General features: G+C 39.7%; 1 protein-coding gene across 3 annotated transcripts in view; it reads right to left on the bottom strand.

The window, feature by feature from the left end:
- LOC146969646 (phospholipid-transporting ATPase ABCA1) overlaps window positions 1-22,220 on the bottom strand; it is a 170,699-nt gene that overhangs the window by 80,724 nt on the left and 67,755 nt on the right. For all 3 annotated transcript variants that reach the window (XM_085760153.1, XM_085760154.1, XM_085760152.1), the window contains exons 17-28: window positions 20,916-21,120; window positions 20,473-20,589; window positions 19,454-19,625; window positions 18,365-18,496; window positions 17,583-17,722; window positions 16,658-16,795; window positions 10,014-10,228; window positions 8,832-8,907; window positions 6,398-6,600; window positions 3,852-3,900; window positions 2,957-3,064; window positions 199-231 (exon numbers count right to left, since the gene is read on the bottom strand). In XM_085760153.1, the coding sequence (XP_085616279.1) occupies window positions 199-231; window positions 2,957-3,064; window positions 3,852-3,900; window positions 6,398-6,600; window positions 8,832-8,907; window positions 10,014-10,228; window positions 16,658-16,795; window positions 17,583-17,722; window positions 18,365-18,496; window positions 19,454-19,625; window positions 20,473-20,589; window positions 20,916-21,120 (1,588 nt within the window). The remainder of the gene's footprint in view (window positions 1-198; window positions 232-2,956; window positions 3,065-3,851; window positions 3,901-6,397; window positions 6,601-8,831; window positions 8,908-10,013; window positions 10,229-16,657; window positions 16,796-17,582; window positions 17,723-18,364; window positions 18,497-19,453; window positions 19,626-20,472; window positions 20,590-20,915; window positions 21,121-22,220) is intronic.

The raw sequence follows: 22,220 nt of genomic DNA, 5'->3' as shown, positions 1-22,220 counted from the left end.
TGGAAACTCTTTTTGAAAATGACTCATTCTGAAGACAGAGCTCTTGTTTATGCCCTCTCTTTTCAAAATGCCTACTGAGGTGAAACAGTCAAATTAAATCCAAACTAAATGAAGTTAACTGAAGAATAAACGGTGGGCAGAAAAACTGACATCTGCTTGTATGAGAGTCTGAAATGAAGTACAGAGCGTAGTACTCACCCTCCACTTTACTTGTGAATCTTTCCTTTGTGTCTGGATAAGAAGGAAGAAAATAACAAGACTGAGTGATAGGTCTTTGAACTTCTTTTCTATTTAAAATGAATCATCTGTTAATATTAGTGATCACTTGACTTTCTGCATTGTTAAAGGGAAACCATGCTAGTCCAGTTGCTTTTCACTGTTTTGCCCCCCTTCCTCTTTAGCCATGTGCATTTGTTTTCAACAAAGCTGATGAGAAGGCAATCCCTGGAGCGGTGGATAACTTTATATATATACATGTTACTATGTGTATATTTGTGTAGTCTTATCTGTCATAAATAAGAGATTACAGGTTACGGGGCGTGTTTGTATCATGGTGCCGCCAAAGACAAGAGCTGGGACACTGGGACGGAAGCTCTGATCTAGGTTTTCAGCTAAGAAAGCAGAGAGCTCCATTCTGCCCATAACAAGTCATTTAACCATCACAGTTGCCCCAAAGCTGTTTATTAAATTTAAATGATTAATTTATTAAAGTTAAAAATCTAGCATACCCGATGATTTTACTGCTGCCACTGACAACCTTATTAGGTAGGTTTCTAACTTTCAGAGATTGAAATCAACAAATGAAGGAGAATGCAATAATAGATTCAATAAAAGAACGATAAAACATTATCATCAGGGACGAATCAACCTGGAATTTAGAGAGTTTTCGAAGACAGAAAAGGCGCTGCTGGCTTTTCTTATGTAACGAGTCCATATTTTTATCAAATGACAGTTTGTTGTCAATAGTAGTGCCTAAATATTTATAGGACTCAACAATTTCAATTTCTTGACCCTCAATCACTTTACTTACAGGAGAGGGCTGCACACGTCGAAAATCAATACACAAGACCTTTGTCTTCAAGACATTCAAAGATAAAAAAGATTCCTCACACCATTTCAGGAAATATTCAAACACAGGACCATGTGAAGTCTCAGTACTGTTCAGCAGGCTCACTATAACAGTATCGTCCGCGAACTTCAATATGTGACAGTTTTCAGAAGTACTACAGCAGTCATTTGTGTACAGTATATACAGCAGAGGGGAAAGGACGCATCCTTGAGGTGAGCCAGATGTTACAGATAAGTCAGAGAACTGCCCATTCATATCAAAAAAATCTAGGATCCAACAGACAATACTGCCTTTCAGGCCAAAGTTGTTTCTCAGTCTCTGGATTAACAGCTGTATTGTATTGAAGGCGGATGAGAAATCTATGAACATCAATCTGGCATGATTATTGGAAACCTCAAGGTTTCCAATAATACCTATATATATTATGCAAATTTGAAACCTAGTTGCATCACTTTGTCAATTCTCACCTTTTAGGGCCCGGAAGGCAAGACAAACACCCAGATACTGTATATGTTAAAGAGCCTTCAAAAAGAGATTTTTCCATAATATGTCCCCTTTAAAGGCCCCATGGCATGAAAAATGTGATTTTGGTTATTTTTTCGTGCTTGGGGAGGTCTCTGGGCCACGTATATACTGCCCCATGCATCAAACTGGTCATAAACGGAGAAACGCACACCGCCCATTTGTAGGAACTGTCTCTTTAAGACGAGCGGATAGCACTTCCTCCTTTGTGTGATGTCACACACAAGGGTTGTGTCCGAAATCACTCACTCATTCCCTACTCCCTACTCACTATATAGTGAATTCAATATAGTGGACTACTGTATATAGTGGACTCACTGGTCAAATAAAAAAACACTTTCGGACACTACTCCGCCGCACAGTTAATGACGTATTACGTCGCGTAATTAAAACGTTCCGACCACGATCGTAACGGCCGGCGTAGGTACCATGAATACAACCATGGTAACGGCCGGTGTAGCATAGACCTACGGGTGTATAGGTACCAACATAAAAAGAGGAGTAAAGCAATATATTAAGCGGTAATATATATATTTAAGCATCAAAGATGTTCAATCAAACCCACATAGTTTGAAACAACGTTCACAACAACTAAGCATAAAGTCCGCTAGCTTAATGCTAACGTATAATGTAAAACACCATAGACGGGCTAACATAAATTAGCCTCGCTATCCACAGTCTGTGGTCAGTTTATAACGCTTGTTAGAAAATTTGCTCTGACGTTTGTCAGTCTGTGGAAGCCGCGACAACTCTGGCAGTCCAGACACATTTATTGAGAGGCTGCTCGCACTACTTGCATTTATTTGGTAGCTACACCGGTCGCTCTTGGCCGGTGTGGTAACGGCGATCGTGACCACAATGCATGATGGGATATCTTGCTCCAATTAGTGACCATCGGATGTTCATTACATTTCGCGGTGAATTGTGGGATAATGTTCACTATATAGTGAACATTAATAATCACTAAACATTCGGACACCACTACAAAATGGCGTGGTCACTATATAGTGAGTAGGGGGTGATTTCGGACGCAGCCCAACTCCGCCCACCGCGACCAGCTGTTTTTTTTTTTTTTTCAATTTTTATGAATGCAGCTTAGGTTTCAGTTACTTGCCTGTGATTGGCCCGACCACAAACCACTCAAAAACAGTCAGCCAATCAGAGGAGAGGTTCTCATTCTCTCTTCTGATTGGCCAAATGACCTTTGTCTGCTAGAGCTCCAGAAAGAGGCAACAGAAAGGGGCAGCATAAACGATATTAAGCAGATCACAGGTACTCAGAACCAATGATACATCTTGTTAGGGATATCAGCAGGTAAATAAACCCAGAGAAAAATGCACAGCATGAGGCTTTGGTTTGACTTGCCACTTATTCCAGAGACTTGTCCTGGTGCATTGTGGGCGCCTGCGATGCTGTTCCGCTTGGATTCACGAGAGCTTCTCTTCCAGTCTCTCACCAACGGCTCCTTTGTTGCTGTGGGAATACAAATAAGATATGTTGTTTTGGCCTGACCCAATTTAGGGTTATATTTAACAATATGAATAGCTACCTGCCCTTTACACTGCCATGTTATTGCCTGTAAAAGCACAAGCCCAGGTGTTTTTAGGGACGTGACGGAATCCTTTCTTTTTTTTTGAGATAAACTGAAACTGTTTTTTGTTTTTTTTGTTTTGTTTTTTCATGTTGGATACAAACAGAAATTCTGGAAATAGAGCACTAGAAGATTTATCAGTTGAGGTCAATCAATGAGCAGTAACTCTTAGAAAACAGCATACAATAACAGACAGAAAGTGCAATATCGTTCCATATATATGCAATATGTCTGCACGAGCCCAGACAACAAGAAAATGAAACAAGAAAAACGACTTTGATCTGAAAGTCACTACAGCAAATATTGCAAACACTGCTGTGATGGAGGCTCAGCCTAATACAGTGTGATTAAGTAGCATTGTTGCTAAATGTTGGAGGAGACAGGGAATCTGTGCAGCTGCCAGATTCTGCCTTAAAAGAAAAACCAGTTGTGTAACTTTAGCAGAGACTTAATTCTGCAATACATCAGAGTAATGTTAAAGACAGCGGAACATCATTAGCATTAGCATTATTTAACGATGGTGGCAAATTTGTAGCTCAGACAAGAAGATAATAACATAACAGAGGAATATGATGGGATTTACTGACTTGATGTGACTCCACACAGTATATGTTTTTCTATGTGTGTGTGTGTGTGTGTGTGTGTGTGTGTGTCTGTGTGTGTGCTTACTTTGTATTTCCGTGTCCACGCCAGTATCTTCTGCCACTTTCAGGAATATCTGTGAAGACAGACATTGTTATGAGCATCCTATCTCATGGCTGCTATGCTATGGTATGTTTCCCATCACCTTGTAAGCATCCACACAGGCAGAATGAATGCAAACCAAGTGATAGCAGCACAGTCGGTGAATGTTATTCAGGCTGCTCTCTTGGCTCCAGTTTGACCTACCCACCTAACTTGAGTGCACACAGCTCTGATATCTGATGCAGATTATCAAGTCAAATTCCTGCTTAGAATCAGACCAGGGTTGTGCATCCACAGAGACCCCAACCTTCATCTGAACACCTGCCAATCGGCCTCGCTAAGAGAAGTGCCCTCTTTGACTTCATTTATTAATTCAAGCCATATGTCAAAATAAATAAATCTCCCTATTTGTAAAAAACTGCCAGGTGACTTATCTCCTTGTTCCATTCTGATGTACGTGTTAAGCCACATTTTAACATCTGCCCTCAAAAAAGTCTCTCCACACTCCAGGGAGGAACCAGACAAGAGTGTTTTTTTTCCTCTGGCCTTTAAAGTTGATGGAGAGAGCAGAGACAGACAGGAAATGTGTGGAAAGAGAAGAGGAGTGACATATAGAGGGTCCAGCCAGCCAGGGGTCTAACTGGAGACTTGCTGCTCAGGGCATGTTTCACAATTTCAGTCAAAACAAGATAAAAACAAACTTCTGACATCATAACACTCTCAAATACAGGTACGTGAAAAAACTTTCCATTGCAGTGACCTGATGAAAAGTTATGTGACTCACTTCAATGATAAAAGCCCTTGTTTATTAGTGAATCATATAGAGAATCCCTGTGTTTCAGTCCAAGTGGAGCTGGACTTCAAAAGAAAACATGGATGAGTGAAATAACCTTGTCGTGTCTCAATTTTAGATACTCAAAAGGAATTATTCACATCGCCGGAGGCCTTTAGTGTCTGATTCACGTCTGTGTTACATGAGGAGCATTTTCATTTCATTTTTGATCATCCAAGACTCCTTGTTGAGCCAAACACACTGTAATCTGCTCAACAATACTATTCATACTACTACTCATGTTTCTGCTGCTAGAAGGTCAATACTTATAGATTAATGGGATCATATACAACTACGAATAAAATTTCATTTTATTAACAATTTAATAAATGTAAATAAATAATGTTTATTTTCTATTTTACTTGTGTTTGTCATGTTGTTTGTGTTGTATGATGAACTCCTTAATAAAAAGAAAAGAATATGAACAATTTAATAAAAAAATCCCAAAAGATGTCTTCCTGTTGATGATATTTAGTTATGTCCAAATGTGGTTGCTTCACAAAAACAAGTATTTCATGGAAGTTTGGATCGTCTAATTTTAAATATTTGGGGATTTCACCAACTCCCTCTTCTGGTTGTAGACTGTACCGTGAAAAAAATTCATTTCCAAATTGACTTCTTCACGAGCTGAGAAAAATACCCTGAGGCTATTTATCAGCTTTTTTGACAATTCACATTTTTTAGCTTCGCTTATTTTTTTATGGTTTATTTAGCTTGACACGTGTATTTCTCTCAGTGTGTTTTTCAATCTTTAATCTGGGTACAACTAAATCCTTCTGGAAATTTGAAAAATCAGGAAATTCTTATGGTTTTCTTTGGACAGAAGGGATGTATTTCCTTCATGAAAGTTATTTTGTGCATCATAGCAAATAAGGAGAGAAAATCTGACAAACATGATGCAAAAACCTGAAATACGCATGGTGTCAAATCTTGCAGATTAGAATATTATTAGATATTACAGAATATGTAGGAGAAACAGACTGTTCACATGAGGTCATCTCCTCTTCCTCTCTTATTTGCTGCTCATTCTATTTGTTTTAAAAACTTAAGAATATGTTTGCGTAAGAATCAGGCTCAGGTGGAGATCTGTTTCCTTCACTGACGTTGTGCGGGAAAGACAACAGATGCTGTATGTGACATTTAACTGAGACAAAGAATTTTGAAGGGGAAAAAAAAGATTAAAAATGGGGGTTTCTGCTTTGCAGACATCTTGACCTGTCAAAGAATGATTTATTAATCATGGCAGCCTTTCTTTAACAGACATACTGGGAATTGCAATTGAAATCACTTGGCTCTAAAACTGATTATATATCATAGATATTAGATTTCACAGTTTTTATGTCATTACCTAAAATGTAAAGTTGCTTGTTACAGCTCTACCATTTAGTAGATTGGTGTAATTTGTGATGGAAAGACTGGACAAGTGTCCACTAAAACCTGATTTCTTACTTACAGAGTAAGAGGCAGACAAAGACGGGAAGAGCAGAGGAAGGAAGGAGGAGGAGGAGGAAAAACATTGAGTAAGTCATGAAGTGAAATTGCAGAAAAAAAAGGAAAAGAAGAAACAAAAAGAGAAGAAAAACAAGCCGAACTTTATTCTTTATGTGTACTTTAATGTTCTGTTATGTAAGTGTGTAGCCTGCCTATGTGTGCCTGTTTTATTTCTGTATTAAGGCTGTCAATCCCACGCTCAGTCTACCTCCTCCAGCGTGGTGTCAGAGATGCCGTAGCTGGTCAGGCCGAGGTCAGCCATGGCCAGGTCAAGTTCTTGGAAGAGCAGCGCAAAGGTCCCATCTCTGGCCCCAACGTAGGGCAGTATGTAGTTGATCTCCTGACCGATGCTCTCCAAGAAGACCGCCTCGGGGACATGGCGCCGCACAAGCTGACCCACAGCTGTCAAATCTGCCAGACAAATACCCACAAAAGAACTCAACAACACAAGGGATGGAAAGATTGCGCTCACACACGTACCTCTGCGGGAAAAAAACTTCCCACTGAGTGATGCAACAGATGGAGTTCAAGCTCAAACCACAACCACTGGGTCCAAAGACATAAAATATGTTAATGATGACAACATCCACTAGATGAACTCAACATTGATTTGATGAAATCGCAGAGAAACTTCACTGAGAATCTTTTCAAAACTACTGTGGAACATTCGGGACGACACACACAGTCACACAGCCCGGGCTCTGACCTTTGAACGTACTGAGACACATCGGTGGACATAATTCTCCTGTCTCATCCATTCTGAAGCCGGGTCTTAGAGGGAATCAATCAGGACAGTGTTGCAGAATGCACTGCATCCGTTATTGATCCAGAACCTCTCATACATAATTACTGCAGCTTAACAACCAACGGCTCGGTGCTTTATGAAGAAGTAAATGGATCTGCTTCACACATCAGACTGAATTATTTGTGAAAATGCGTGTGTGTCTCTGTCAGATATTCCCAGGGTGTGTCTGGTGATGAAGAGAGAGGCGGAAAAGTTACTGCTATTTTAGCTCATATTTATATATATAAACATAATGCCTATAGTTGTTTTGAAGGAACCAGCTGGTTTGATTTTGATTTATCCTCCGTGCATAATAACCTGGAGCCCACCTGAGAGTTTGCCTCTGATCGCGAGCTTGTTTGTTTACACGATCAAGGCCAAGAATGATCAAAACAAATCAAATAACCAGCATCATATGTTTCTGTCGGCCAATATCTGCTCCGACTCCGCTGTTATAATTCCAGTCAGGAAAACAGAAGCAACTCTTTAATTGTCTAAGTCATTTGCCTCAAACACTCTACTGTAAGCTTGGTGATTAATTGGTTGATTAAAACGTTGCTTGTCAGTTTTGGAGTGGTAATGTAACATCCTCAGTTTTAAAGATTCAAAATAAGAGTATGCTGACTGAGATAAAGTTGATAAATATGGCAGTGGTACATTAGAAAATTGCCTAAAATGTGTAATTAAAGATTCACTAATCTGTGCTTTGTAAAACTGATTAGAGATAATGAGGGTGAAACTTTATCTTATTGCATTAGGTTGTGGATTTCTGGATATGCTACAAGACTTCTAGGGACTGGATTATTCTTTTTTTCATCAGCTGTACTCAAGAAACTTCATGTATCCTTCAACATGACTCCACAAACTGGGAAAAAGGGAATGTATCTGATTATGAAAAAGAGACTAGCTACACCGTGGGAAAGACAAACTAAGCAAAACTGAACTATTCAGATGACCGTGAGTTGTTTGACAACAACATGGTGAATATAAGATACAGTCTACATGAGAAATTAGGTGATGCCTTTCTGGGCAGCACTGGGCATGAAAACACATGTCACTTTAAATCTAGTTTACAGAAACTTGTGAATTTAATTTGAAGGTCCAAGGCTGCTGATACTTATTATTATGGAGGTCAAAACTTCTTGTGAAGACTCGCCAAACTCTGGAAGAGTGGGCAAAAAGTCACCCGAGACCATACCTCACACGAATGTCACATCAGCTGTCAATGGACAGAGCTGAAGAGCAGCTCGACTAACAAGAGGGCATGAAGCATTAATGCTGTCTACAAAAAAAACAACAACCCACTGCTGCAGAGGATCTGAGATAATCCTTAATCTGTCACCGTTTGAGATGTTCAAAATACACCATGTTCGGTCCAAATGTCCATTATTTTCCTGTTTGTCTCCCCAGGTTTTTTTCTGCACTCACAGAGCTGTCCTAACGCTATCTGCCACTTAAGCCTTCTCTCCCACCTCTATCTGACACTTTACTTTAAAGTGCACTCTACTAGTAAGAGCATTTAAACATCTCAAGGCAGCATCTATCCCTGTAGTGTCTGTTGATTTGGTATTGAATTTGTGGGGGGAAAATAATAATAATAAAAATAATAAATCTGAGATTATCTGAGATTTTGAAACCTTTTATGGTTATCAGTTTGTCTGGTACTGTTCTGAAGAAAGTTGACTGAGTTACCGACTAGGGATGCACAAATTCAAAATGTGCATCCCTATTACCGACTGCATATTGCTGCCAGTTATATTTTACTAATTTAACCTAATAATTTATTTTGCAATAAATGTCACAAAAATGCATATGGTGCCAAATCCAAAGCTGGCAGTAACAGAGGTGATGTTCCTACCGGAGGGATCAGAGTTGCTCCAGTTTTGGCTGCCGATGCCATCGTCTGGGCTGCTCCTCGAAGGACAGTCCTTCTCCTGTTAATCAGAATTGGATTAGAAAGGCTTTATCATTGTTTACCGCTTAGAATGATGAACAGTGCCTCCTTGACAATTCCTGTCTTGCATTAATCAAATAATGGATGCCGTCCACAAGTTTTCTATTTAATTGCTTACGCACAAAGCCGTGCGTAAGCCAACCATAGGGAACACTTTGAACCTGCGATGCAACATAAAACCATCGTCTTAGACGATCAACTGAAATGAAGATGACATATTAATTTCGACAAAGTTCGAATAAACCTTGCCACACTTTTTAAAGGACTTCATGACATTTATCTAATGGAGTAGAAGACATGAAATGAAATCAGGATGATCAAACTTTTTTTCCAGTTACATTCTCTGTGTAATTGCAAAAACTTCCACTGAATTACAAAGTCGTCATCTGGGAAAAGGGCATACTATTCTACTTTGCCCACAAAGGTGTTTGGATGTTTAGTTATTTATTTCAAACAAATGACTCTTCTCACCTCAAAGAGCCTGCAGACTAATGGTAATTGCTCTAGCCCTGCTGGCATCAGTGCATCTTGTTCATTTGCTCCTATTGATTAAAACTAAGTGTGCGAGGCACCATTGGCGAGCAAAAGCGAGAATCACCCCTCTCCCCGGTGACAATTAGTATCATCCAGCACGTAGGCATTTGCCAATTCTCATGCTGGGAGAGACTAAACACAGATCATTACAGGGGGGAGGGTGGTAAGAGAGAAAGAGAGCACTCAGGAAAGTCAGAGAGCCATCTTCAATAATAGACTAGAGGAGGTTACTGTTGTGTCAAAGGGTTAAAAAAAAGTTAAAGTCGAAAGAGAATGATACCTGTCCAATTCTAGCAGATTTAGGTGAAGCTCTTTTAATAAGGATGAAAAAGAGAGGGGTAACTGTATGGTTAGACAGGGGTTCCAATCACTTAATTTGTGTTTATGTGAAGTTAATGAGACCAGGCAGCCAGAGACTTGTATTGTTGTGATATCCACTGATATTTTTTATCGTCTTTCATCTGCTGAAAGTGGCTGTTCTACCAGACAAACAACTCAAATGCCAAGGAGGCTAATCAGTATCCAGGAACTACATATGCTATCTGTTCGTACCTCTGTGGCCTGAGTGTTTATAATACCCCGGCGCTGCGTTGTCATCTTTCCGGCCCCGTCTCGGACCAGAGTGAGGTAGTAGCCGCTGCCGAAGCACTTCTTCAGGAAGAGCGAGGAGCCACAGCAGCGCATCTTGCCGTTGGATATGATGGCAATGCGATCGCCTAAGATGTCGGCCTCGTCCATGTGGTGAGTGGACAAAATGATGGTGCGACCTGAAGAGGGAAACAGAGATAGTGAAAACACTAGATTGCAAACACAGAAAAAAAAAGGCAAAGCACAAACTGAAAATTACAAAAATAAAGAACATTTCTGTGGCATCTTTCTCTCTGGACCTTGTTTGATTTGACAACTGTCAAAGCCAGACAGGGAAAAGAGGCCATGGATAAAAAAAAAAAAAGAGAAAACGTTCAAATCAAGCCAATATCACAATCTGTCTCTGCATGGTAGTCACTTTTCACCTAACTGCTGATTCCACTATGCTTGTTAGCCACACTTATCCACATGGCAACAGACCAACCTCAAGAGGAGCGCATGGGTGGGAGTCTCGGACAAAATTGAAATTATGATAACAACCCACGCAGAAGCCTATTTCCCGGCATTTCTATGAGACCACATTTTTATTTCAGTGCTTCCTTTTGTGCTTGTAAGTCCCTGGATTTTCAAGAGGCATCAAACTGAGCACAATTGCACTGACAACTACAACATGCATTGCAAGGTTATTCACAGGTGTGCTAATCCTTTCATATCACGCTGTATCAGATAACACATATTAATTATCACATACCCCAGAAATCATAAAAGGGACCAGATCTGTAATGAAGTCACAGCGTGGTCATGTCTCTACAGTTGACGTGAAAGCAGTATCACAGAGTACTGGGTAACTTTTGATCCTACTGTGTTTTAAAGCAGAAACCAATACCTTGATTATTAAGTGACAAAGAAAGAAACCTGCAGAGATGTCAGTGACTTTGAAAAGAGAGTGCTAGTGCTGGTTCAAGATAATTACAGTTTCTTTTTTTCCTTCTTTTTTTTTTTATTACAGTTAAAGGCCCAGTGTGTAGTTTTTAGGGGGATCTATTGTCAGATTGGGATAAAATATTCAGAATCATGTTTTAATTAGTGTATAATCACTGTGTTCATTAGCTTGGAATGAACCCTCCATATCTAAAACGAGAGCAGGTTGTTCCATGTGCTTCCACTACAAACCAAACACAGGCTGTAGAAAGGGATCTTTGATGTTTGTTTTTTTATGTTCCCTGAAAGCCTCTGGTTCCCCTGCATGTTTGGTGAGACAGGGATATTCAGCTGGTCGGTCCGTAACCACTAGATGCCACTAAAATCTACACACTGGTCCTTAAAGGGATAGTTCACCCTAGAATGATATTTCGCTCATTATCTACTCACCCTCATGTTGACTAAGGGCTGGAAGAAGTTTCAGATTCCTCCGTGGCTTCTCTGAGTTACAGGGGGTCTCGGCATAGCAGTGCATGTCCATATAACGGTTGCAAAGGGACACTGGAGCTCTTCGTAAAAAAACACACACAAAAAAACATCCAAATACCTCCATGATGCTCGTATGTAATGTCCGTCTTGTGCTGAAGCCCCAAATTGCGTAATTGTCCCGAGAAAAATTAAATAAGTCTATATTTTAAGCTTGTTTGTAGCGGAAGCTTCTCGAAGCTCCTCTTCCTGGTCCGTCCAAATCTCGCGTGATTCGCAGTAACCGCACTGACGCATGCTGACGCCGGCGCAAATCACGCGAGATTTGGACGGACCAGGAAGAGGAGCTTCGAGAAGCTTCCGCTACAAACAAGCTTAAAATATAGACTTATTTAATTTTTTTCGGGACAATTACGCAATTTGGGGCTTCAGCACAAGACGGACATTACATACGAGCATCATGGAGGTATTTGGATGTTTTTTTGTGTGTGTTTTTTTACGAAGAGCTCCGGTGTCCCTTTGCAACCGTTATATGGACATGCACTGCTATGCCGAGACCCCCTGTAACTCAGAGAAGCCACGGAGGAATCTGAAACTTCTTCCAGCCCTTAGTCAACATGAGGGTGAGTAGATAATGAGCGAAATATCATTCTAGGGTGAACTATCCCTTTAAATAAGGCCAAATGTATGGAGTAAGACCACTTCCAAAAAGATGTGTCCATGATTCTAACCATTCGTATTCTTAATGATAAACATTTGTATGTCAACAAAAAAGTTGTACCCAAAATTCTGATGTCATACACATGAGTCTGAGAAATTGTTAGGGTTAGGATTGTTTTTATGTGAGTATGAATCTAAAAGTCTTGTGAATACAACTCTAATTTCTACGACTACAAAGTCTTCACTGTGAACACGAATTCAAGTTTTTCAATTTCTCAGACTCATGTGTATGACAGCAGAATTTTGGGTGCAACTTTTTTATTGACATACAAATGTTTATCATTACGAATACGAATGGTTAGAATCATGGATACATCTTTTTGGAAGTGGTCTTACTCCATACAATTGCATCAATAAAAGGTGATTTCATATTGTGTCTGTCATAAAGGAAAATGCTGCTCTTAGATATCTTTATTTTTATAGGATTTATAGGATTGTCATGGCATTTACTGTAGTACAGAGTGATGAAATGATTAATACTAATGACTTTGTTGATCCTCTGCCTTATTAAATAATATGGCCCTTAGACTAACATTTGTAGTTAGGAATAGGATATTGTGACAGCTTCTGGTCAGTGGTCAGACATTTATGTTTTCCTTAAGATAAACTTTGGTGATCCAATAACTTCCTTTTGTGACATTATCAGGCAAAATGACACTTTTTTTCATTAAATACTTCAGTTGCCCCATAGCGTTGATGATTAATAAATGTCATCACGCTAACATGCTAAACTACGATGTTGATGCTGGCTAAACCTCATGTTGTTACCATATAGACTCACACAGCCAATGGCACGACTGTGGACCTTCAATCTTTCTAAGATATCATTTTGAATGGCTAGAGTCACATCAAGTATATTCGTGTCAAAACATGATAAGGAGATCTACACGTAGGAAGTAGCTGCCTGGATGGAGTTTTCACCCTTACTTCACTGGATGTGTGGGTGTTTATTGCAAAAGGTCAAATCCTCCGCTGAGCATTGCAACTTTTTTTTTTTTTTTTTGCTGCAAGCTGGTTGAATTTGTGTCTTTGCAGGTCGTACTATCCCAGGAACAAGGGCACACACAGAGGTCATTAGCCCAGTTCAGACTCAGCTTGGCCAACTATCTCTGCCCCCTCCCCTCCCTCTCTTTTCACCTCTCCCCCCGTTTTTTTATGCACTGCCACCAGCTGAGCTGTTAAATCCATGCCTTTTCAGTTAAGTATTGCTGCCTTATGCTATGCCAAGCAAGTCTGGATCTCTCTATAATACAAACTCAACAAAATACCCAAGCTGAATGAATGCCCACAACCCAGTCAATTTAACATATGGAGAGGGAAAGAAGCTATGCTTTTGAGGGGGGAAATTGCTTGAGGTTTTAGTTTAGACTGAGCCAGCTCATTTTGTATGGGATGCTCAAACTCACAGATGATTTTCCTGGGGATTTGTTGTGGTTTACAAGGGAAAAAAATAATAATAATCAAAACGCACTGCATCATCCGTGAGTTGGGAGCAAAATAAATGTGTTTGGACTGCAGATGGCCCACAAAGGTATTCTGATTTATAGCGTGTTGTGGTGCATTACAGCACAAAGTGATATATCAAACAGAGTTGGGTGTGTTCAGGTAAGCTGGTAGCACTGGCACCACATACGGAAAAAAAAGTGAGGCTAGGAAACCTGGCTCCTGTTATTAAGCTTCCTTCCTCCTAAATCAAGCTGATAGAAATGGATTTCACAGTGGTTGAGTGAGGCTCGACAGATCTTGCATACACCGGCAGTGAGATGAATTACTGGACAAAACTGTATTAACTGCTGTTTGTGGCAATCAATTCGGATCAATAAATGTTTAAATAACCTTGCAGTTTATGGCCTGTCCACAGAGTTTAAATAAACAGATGGGCTTGTAGTTTGGATTAAAAACAACCCAATATACTAAAATAATAAATAACAAATGTACAGTTTTACAAGAGTTTCACGAAATGCTTGGCAACGTAATCTGTTGACTGGCATAAACCAAAACAGGCATTGTGGTTACTGCATGGAATCGGTGACAGTTTGTTCAGGTTGTAGAGGATGAAAAAATATCCTTATGTAAGTATTGTTTTAATTGTTGTGATGCTCCATGTACTGCAGTTTACTACATTCCTCCATCATCTCATATTTCATTGGAAACGCTCAGATTTTTTAACACATTAGCAGCCGCAGCCACCACCCCCATTCCTTAAAAAAAACAAAAAAAAAACCCTCCGAAGGGCTTCTTGTACTTTGTCACAAAAACAACTTAAGTAAGACTGCATACACGAAACAAAGGCTGCTACATTTTTATGCCATTTGTACTGCAACACTGGCTTCAACCGTACATTAATCTGCATTCCTGGGGAAAAAAAACATGCATTAGGCATGCTACTTGAATTTTTCATAACTGCCAGAGAAATTCTAAAACGCATACAGCTGCAATCTGGGTGTACAATAAATGGAGATGATAGAAACATTCAGCTTGCATCTTGTCAGTAAATGTGTTTTCAAGGTAAGTCTGGAGAGAAAGAAAATCATTCTGCCTAATGCCTATTATGTATTTCTAATGATATATTCAATGTAGCATAATTGTGTATATTGAAATCAACATTTTTAGCATGTCATAGACATCACTCTTCATATCATAACTACAGAAAAGTTACACTTTCTTTTATACATATCAGAGGTGTGAAACAAGGTTAGCAATGAAAAACAATATGTACTCACTTTTATTCTAATAATAAAGGTCCTTTTTGTGTCTCTCTTCTGCCTACATGTGGTAGATTTAATCTCAGTCTATATGCACAGCTCACTGTGTTTTCAAGTTTAAGATTCTCGATGCTATAATATATGGCTATAATATACTCTTTATAGCATATATGAAGGAATAGGTTTATGTAATTTAACTGCATAACTACCAATTAAACCCTGATAACCAACTTGAGGAATGTTAATTCTTTTTACACTGGCTGCTGATATGCAAGCTGTTAAAATGAGAAATTCTGTAATTTGTGAGGGAGATATTCTAAAATACAAGTTCCACTTGCTACACTATGTAATCTAAAATATATTGGGAGCTGTGTATGAACATGTGCATCTGCAGTATGTAAAACAAAATGTCGCTGCAGTAAAAGAGCCATGTGAGATTAACAAAAGATCCTCTCAGAGCGGCAGAAAAGACTTGTAAATTGGGTAGTTATCAATTACAATCAATGAATTAGGTGATAAAAATGATGCTGCTGCAGCAAAAACATGCAAAGCTGAAGGCACAAGGCGAAATGTATAAAATATGTTATATGGATATTGTCCTTGAGGCCCATTTTACAACATAATGAGTGGGGTAATTTAATAGTAATCAACTTCCAGTAATGGATAATAATTAAAAAATCATAATTTGCTCATTTTTACTTTTAATCATCACCTTCCACTGTAATTTTCTAATGACACATGACAAAAGGAACATTAAAAGCCACCTTGAATGCAAAGATAGTCGCATTTCTTCTGAAGACTACATACTTATTAGAAGATAAATTGACTGTATTCATCTTGAAAATACACTCGGGGCTTAATTTAAACCCAAAGTGCATGTACAGTTTGTCCATGTTCTTTTACACCTTGAGCTCTAATCAACCAGATAAGCCCCTACTGCATTTAATGAAAACAACATACACTAAGGGCAATCTGGTCAACCCGTCTTTGTGAAAAACCTGCACTGTTAATTATCTATAAAGAACCAAAATATTACATCCAATTTCAGCCTTCAGCTTTTCCACACAAATAGACTGCCTGTAGCCTTTTTTTTTTGCTTAATGACAAACCTTAGTAAGACTGTGGTGCAAATAAGACTGGAGAGGCACAAAAACATGACTCACTCAACCAGCCTGAATGTGGGTGTTCTCATTATAACAGAGTTATCTGCTGCTCCCAATTGGAGTGAAAGGACTTGATTAGAGGGAGAGAAGCTAATGACACAGTGAGGGCTGAATGTCACTCAATGCACATTAAACATTTAGACATCTGCTGAGAGAATGTATTCCTATAATGTCTGTGTCCTGCTTACAGCCAGTAGCAACCGCAAAGTATATAAGGCCAGCGAGTGACAAGCTGATATGGCAGACAATTAAGGACTCTGTTAAATAGCAATGTCAATTAAAGCTTCTTGGATTCACTTGTCTTCTCTTGCATTTCAGTCTGTTCCAGTACAAATTACAATTTCTCTCCACCCACAATTGAGTGTCACAGAGAGCGAGGCTAAGAAAATAACTGCTGCTTGCTCTAGATGGTTCATTACTTTAACAGCTCTCATACCGGATACATTTGAGCCTTGTCAGTTAAAAGTTTATCTGAAGTCTCAGATTCAGTTTTGGAAAGTTTCTTGGTTTGAAGGAGATCAAACATGCGCTCCGTGCATTCCAGTCAATCCTGCAAACATAGGGGACTTCAAAGTCTCTGGTGGAGCCTTGGTTCTTAGCACTGATCCCATACCTTGTTTGTACTTTAACAGCAGCTCCCAGATACCCCTGCGGGCGTAGGGGTCCACTCCCGCTGTAGGTTCATCTAAAATGACGATTTTCGAGCCGCCGACAAAAGCTATAGCCACGGACAGCTTCCTCTGCATGCCACCTAGAAGACGAGAACAATCCATATCAGATACGGTATCTTGGTGATATATTAGTTCTTGAATGGACTTTTATGACAAAAAAATGTACAAACTGCAACTGACATAAAATGGATAGTCATCTTTGTCCTGGGTGGTCGACAGTCTATCTGTAATCAGTGAAAAGTCCCACACAACCATCTGTCAGCATTATGTCTGGAGACAGTATTGGGAACTGATTATGGAATAAATGTGTTGAGATGTACCACTCTGTGTTTTATTGTCTTTTGCATGGTGCAAAATGATTGATGGGCGGGGGAAGTGGATACACCTTACTACGGTTATTCCAGTCTGCGCTCATAGCCAGCTCTTCAAAATGCATCCAATGTAGTGCTAATGTAGTGGAAATGTCAGCATAGATCAACCTTGAAAGTCATATTTCAGTGATTTTGCTCACAAGCAATCCGTGACTGGGGACAATTTATCAAGCAGGACTTGCTCATGCCCCCCAGACAATGAATTACAACCTGTGACACACACAGGTACGGCGCATGTGTGTGTACGTTGGAAGACAGCTGCGCGCACGTGTTCTGGCAGAGGAGCGGTGCAACAGCTCAGCTTTTCTCCTGAACAGAAAGGATAATCTACAGATGATATTCCTTTCCCAAGAGGTGGGGGTCGGTGGGGTGAATGCGCCGAGCAACACGATGTGCTGGATGCGCACATCAAAAACAAAATTTACATCTCGGCATAATTTCACTCAGACACTTCTGAGATACACAGATGCAAAAGATGTCACGCAAACAGACACACCTGACAGGTTCTTAGCGAGATCCTTCCGCTTATGTGGTAAACCAACATCCTTAATCATCTGGTCCATCTCAATTTTCACCTCGTCGCGGCTGAGTCCTTTCAGCCGAGCGTAGAAGTAGATGTGCTCCTCCACTGTCAGCCTGGGGAAGGTGAAAATAATATCATAACGCCCGTTTGACTGACATGAGAGGAGGCATGAGCGATCAGGGAGGGCGTCCTATAGCCTATATGCAGTTGTTTGAAATATCTAAGCATTTTGCAGAATGATCCAACTCCAATCTAACTGCACTTCTGGGAACTGAAGTAATACGTTGTAACGTCAGGCTCAATGTTTGCATGAATATTTTACCTCTGTTTAATACAGATGCTTTGACTGTGTTGGATTAATATTAATGAAAGTAATCTGCAGGTGCTGAGCCATAATTATGATGTAGGACTTGTGTCGAGTTGCAGTCGTCAGTTTGTGGAGAGAGAAATAGAGGGGACTGTAAAGGTGAACTGAATAATAGCTTGGAATGACGCTATTAGGAGGGAAATTTAGTGGACCGAGTGAACCGAGTTCATTTCGTTTTTTAACATAAAAAGGTAAAGTGATAATGATGTGTTGATGTGAAAAGTAAGCAGAGACTGGGCTCTCATTATACATATGATTAAATTGCTCTGTAATGATTTTTTTTTCACCCTCTTTCTTATCCTTTTTTTAATAAACCAGAGGCAAAACATGATTACACTAATGACCAGTCGAGAACGTGGATGGATGGCTATCTGCTACAGTCACTCACTCATTAAATAAGACATTGTGCTGTGGGCACATTCCCAAGTATTTCCGGATACTATCCATGTCAGCGTGGATGTCATATCCATTGATGAGGGCTGTTCCTGAAGTAGGCGGGAACAGTCCTGTCAGAATTGACCTATAGGGAAGAAAAAAGAAAAGGGAAAAAAACACAAATAAGACACAAATATCCTGATTGAATGGCTCGGAGATTAATTTGAGTTGTTGATTTTCACATCGCTCCTGTAATTTAGAAGCAGCTGGTAGAACATAATGTTGAATTCGATTCATTCCCATAGACATTTTGTCCAATGTCACCAACGCGTTGTAATTTAATTATCATAATGAAGGGGAAAAAAAGATTTTTCCATCACAAAGACTGACAAATGGAAGCAGCACTGTTGTGCTGTATCAGACGATTTGGAGCACTGACTGTCCATATCGTCTCCATTAACTTGTCCTCAGTCTCAGGTCATTAATAATGTTTTAATTACTGACGAGCCTTGAGCAGAAAAATGCCACATGCAGTATCACAGCACTGCAGTGCAAGAAATAACAACAGTGTTTCCGCAGACCACCGAAAAGCAGAAATCCAGTGAAACACGGAACCACACAGATAGAAAGATGCTCTCGTATCTTTCTGGAAATGCATCCACACACACATACACAGCGCATCAGTGTGTGACAGAGTCCTTCCCCTGTCCTTTCTGTTATTGTGCTCTGTAATGTTTCGTTACAGTGGCTCAGAGCGGATGTCTTCCCTTCAGCCCTTAGTCTTGCATCACTTGCTCCCTCTCGCTCATTCTTTCTGGGCCACTGGGTTTCATTTATTTGCTGTCATCCTGAGCCCCTTCCAACCTTTTCCACTATTTTTTTTAAACAGCAATTAGATAACTCTCACTATCAACACAACAGCTGACTGTGTGTGATAAATGTCCTCTCAGAAGATGTCACTCTTTGAAAGCAGTGACCACTGAATTAATGTAGCAACAGTACAGTCGGCATTGTGTACAAGTTAGATTAGTTTCACCCTGTGAAATTACATGAACACTGAGCCAAGTGGCAAAGCATGCGAGGAACAGATAATGCAACTCACATCGTGGTTGTTTTTCCAGCTCCATTGTGGCCAAGAAAAGATGTGATCTGATTCTCGTAGAAGTCCGCACTTAGTCCGTCCACAGCAAGCTTCTTTCCGGTCTTGTAGATTTTGACGAGATTACGGATCGAGACCCCCGCTTTCATATTGGGTGGTGGTTTCTCCATATATTCTTTAGACACACATGCATTAAAAAAAAGAAATCCATATAAAATCACTTCAATACTACATTTTGAGAACCAAAAAGTGAGGCAAAAGGCAATACAAAACAATATTAAACTTTAAATTAATTAATACTTTTCAACTGCAATCAACTGCACACACTAATAAAAATGTTTTTCTTATCTTTTTAATACCAAGGCGGACAAAACACAAAATGTTGCTTTTCCTCTTAAATTCATATCTACACAGTTGCCCATAAAGATGGAATAATTCTGTTTTCGGACACATTCCTTTTTTTATTCTTATTATAAAGATTAACTGTGGTTTAATTCCACAGTTATTGGTTTGGAAGAGATTGATAAATAAAGTTTTGAGAAGATATATATTGTACATGACATTATCTATTAGAATAAATCACATTATTACAAGCATTTCAAGAGAAGAGGTAAAAAAAAAAGTTATATTCCAACTTTATGGGCAACCGTGTATGTAAAGATTAATTTGATGCCATATATAGTCAAAAAGGAGGAATGATTCACTGCTTTTCAGTGAAGGACAAAAATATCTTTGGTTCACTCTACACAAAGTTAATTGGAAATTATTTTTTTAACAAGTTTCTGACTTGAAACTCACCTTTTTTCCTTCAAAGTGCCAAAGTCTATTATCACCCCATGTGACAAAGAAGGTGCTAATGTTTGTTTGCAACCCATCCCAATTAACTTACACTTCTTATTAGAACTATGCTCCCTCCAGTGCTTGAGGGAGCTGTTGAGAATCTGACAAGTACATAATGCCTGAGCGGCTTACGCCATAGTTACACACCACAGGTGAGAATTGAAAATGATATTGCAGTTTACCATTTTGTACACCGGAGTCCTTCAGCAAACCAGGGTCAACGTCAGTCACTGAAGCTCTCCCGCACCAATAAGATGCAGTGAAAGGAAAGTACCATGGCTTTGGGATTCCATATTGGCCTGGGATTGAGCGTGGAGAACATTATTAACATTTTAATAACAACTTGGTTTAAGGGAATATGCTACTTTACAGTGTAGGTTTCCTCTTGACAGCCTGGCACAACTCCTGTCTTCTTTTAATTAGAGTTGATGAAAAGACCATGAAGACTAGTCTGTTAGGCAGCAATTGGCTATTGATTAAGCTGGGCCAGGTGAAGGAATGTCAAGCAAGTAAAATAGAATCCTAATCCTAGCACCTTTCCTTCCTTTAGAAGATAACATATGGTGACAAGACGGTATAAAGAAATCTAGCAGATACTGTTGTGGACAAATATGCTCCAAAATACCTGGAAAGACATTCTCGATGTACCACGTGAGCGTCCAGTAAAAAGCTGCGTCAAAAAGCATCATGATGATGGACACAATGAATGTGTAGCGTTCGCCCTCTTCTGGGCTCTTGCCAATGTTGTGCCACTGAATCCCAATGCCTTGCTCCTCGTACTTGGAGAAGTTCTCACAGCCGTAGCCAAAGGCCACACACGACAATAAACTCTGGGAATGAAGAAAATTAAAACAGTACTTCAAAGAATTGTTCATCATTTAGGGAATTAGTCTTATTTGCTTTAATACTGAGAGTAAGATGAGGGGTTATCTTAAAATTAAGAAAGGAAACTTGTGTGCAGATTAAACAACAAACAGGATAAAAATGTTATTACTGAATAACCAAACCTTAGATGTCCTTGTTGGCCGATTCTGTTACCAGTAATCACAGCATGGCTGCGTCCGAAATCCCTCACTACTCACTACTGTATATGGTGGACTGGACTATATAGTGACTACGCCATTTAGTAGTGCTGTCCGAATGTTTAGTAAGTAATAATATACCCTATATGGGGGACTCAAAGTATCCCACAATGTAGTTTGAAAAGTAGTGTACAACCAATGGTCACTAAGCAAGTAATATATACCATAATGCATTTTACCAGTGAGCTCACCATAGTCATATACTGTAGAATTCCCTATCTAGCGAGTAGGGAGTAGTGAATCAGTGATTCCGGACATTGTCCATGATTTTTTTTATTTAACCTTTATTTAACCAGGCGAAATCAATTAAGAACATGTTCTTATTTACAATGATGGCCCCATGATGAGCTGTTTCCCGGTGTGTCTTAATGCTAAGCTAACTAGCTCCTTAGTGCATTTCATGAGTCATCCTTAAAAACTCTGTGATATAACTTCAAAGAATCTGTCATTGTGATGTGTAGTGGCAGCCTTTGATTACTGAACTCAATGATGACTTATTCGAGAGAGAGATATCCTGTTCCCACCCACATCACACACACATAACTGATCAGGGAACTGCAGCAGACAGAAGAACAATATCTGCACAGACATCAGCTGCTTTAATTGCTGTGTTGCCTTTGAACATCTCGGAGGACTTCAAATTTAGTCAGAAACAAAGATGGAGACTCAAATGTGTGCGAGCTGCAGACTAAGATTTGTTGGCTCTTTCATACATAGGAAACTGCAAATGATGTGTTGCCCGTGAGACATCATCTGCCACGGCCTATCACTCAGCGTTGCCATGTTGCCTGCCAGCTGTTTTATCACGCCTCATTTGCTCACAGCGTTTTCTCTCCGGCAAGAAGCGG

Source organism: Trachurus japonicus, chromosome 18, assembly GCF_045865225.1.
Source record: "Trachurus japonicus isolate A0001 chromosome 18, Traja_1.0".
Lineage (NCBI taxonomy): Eukaryota > Metazoa > Chordata > Actinopteri > Carangiformes > Carangidae > Trachurus > Trachurus japonicus.
This window is presented reverse-complemented; position numbering and strand designations above follow the sequence as displayed.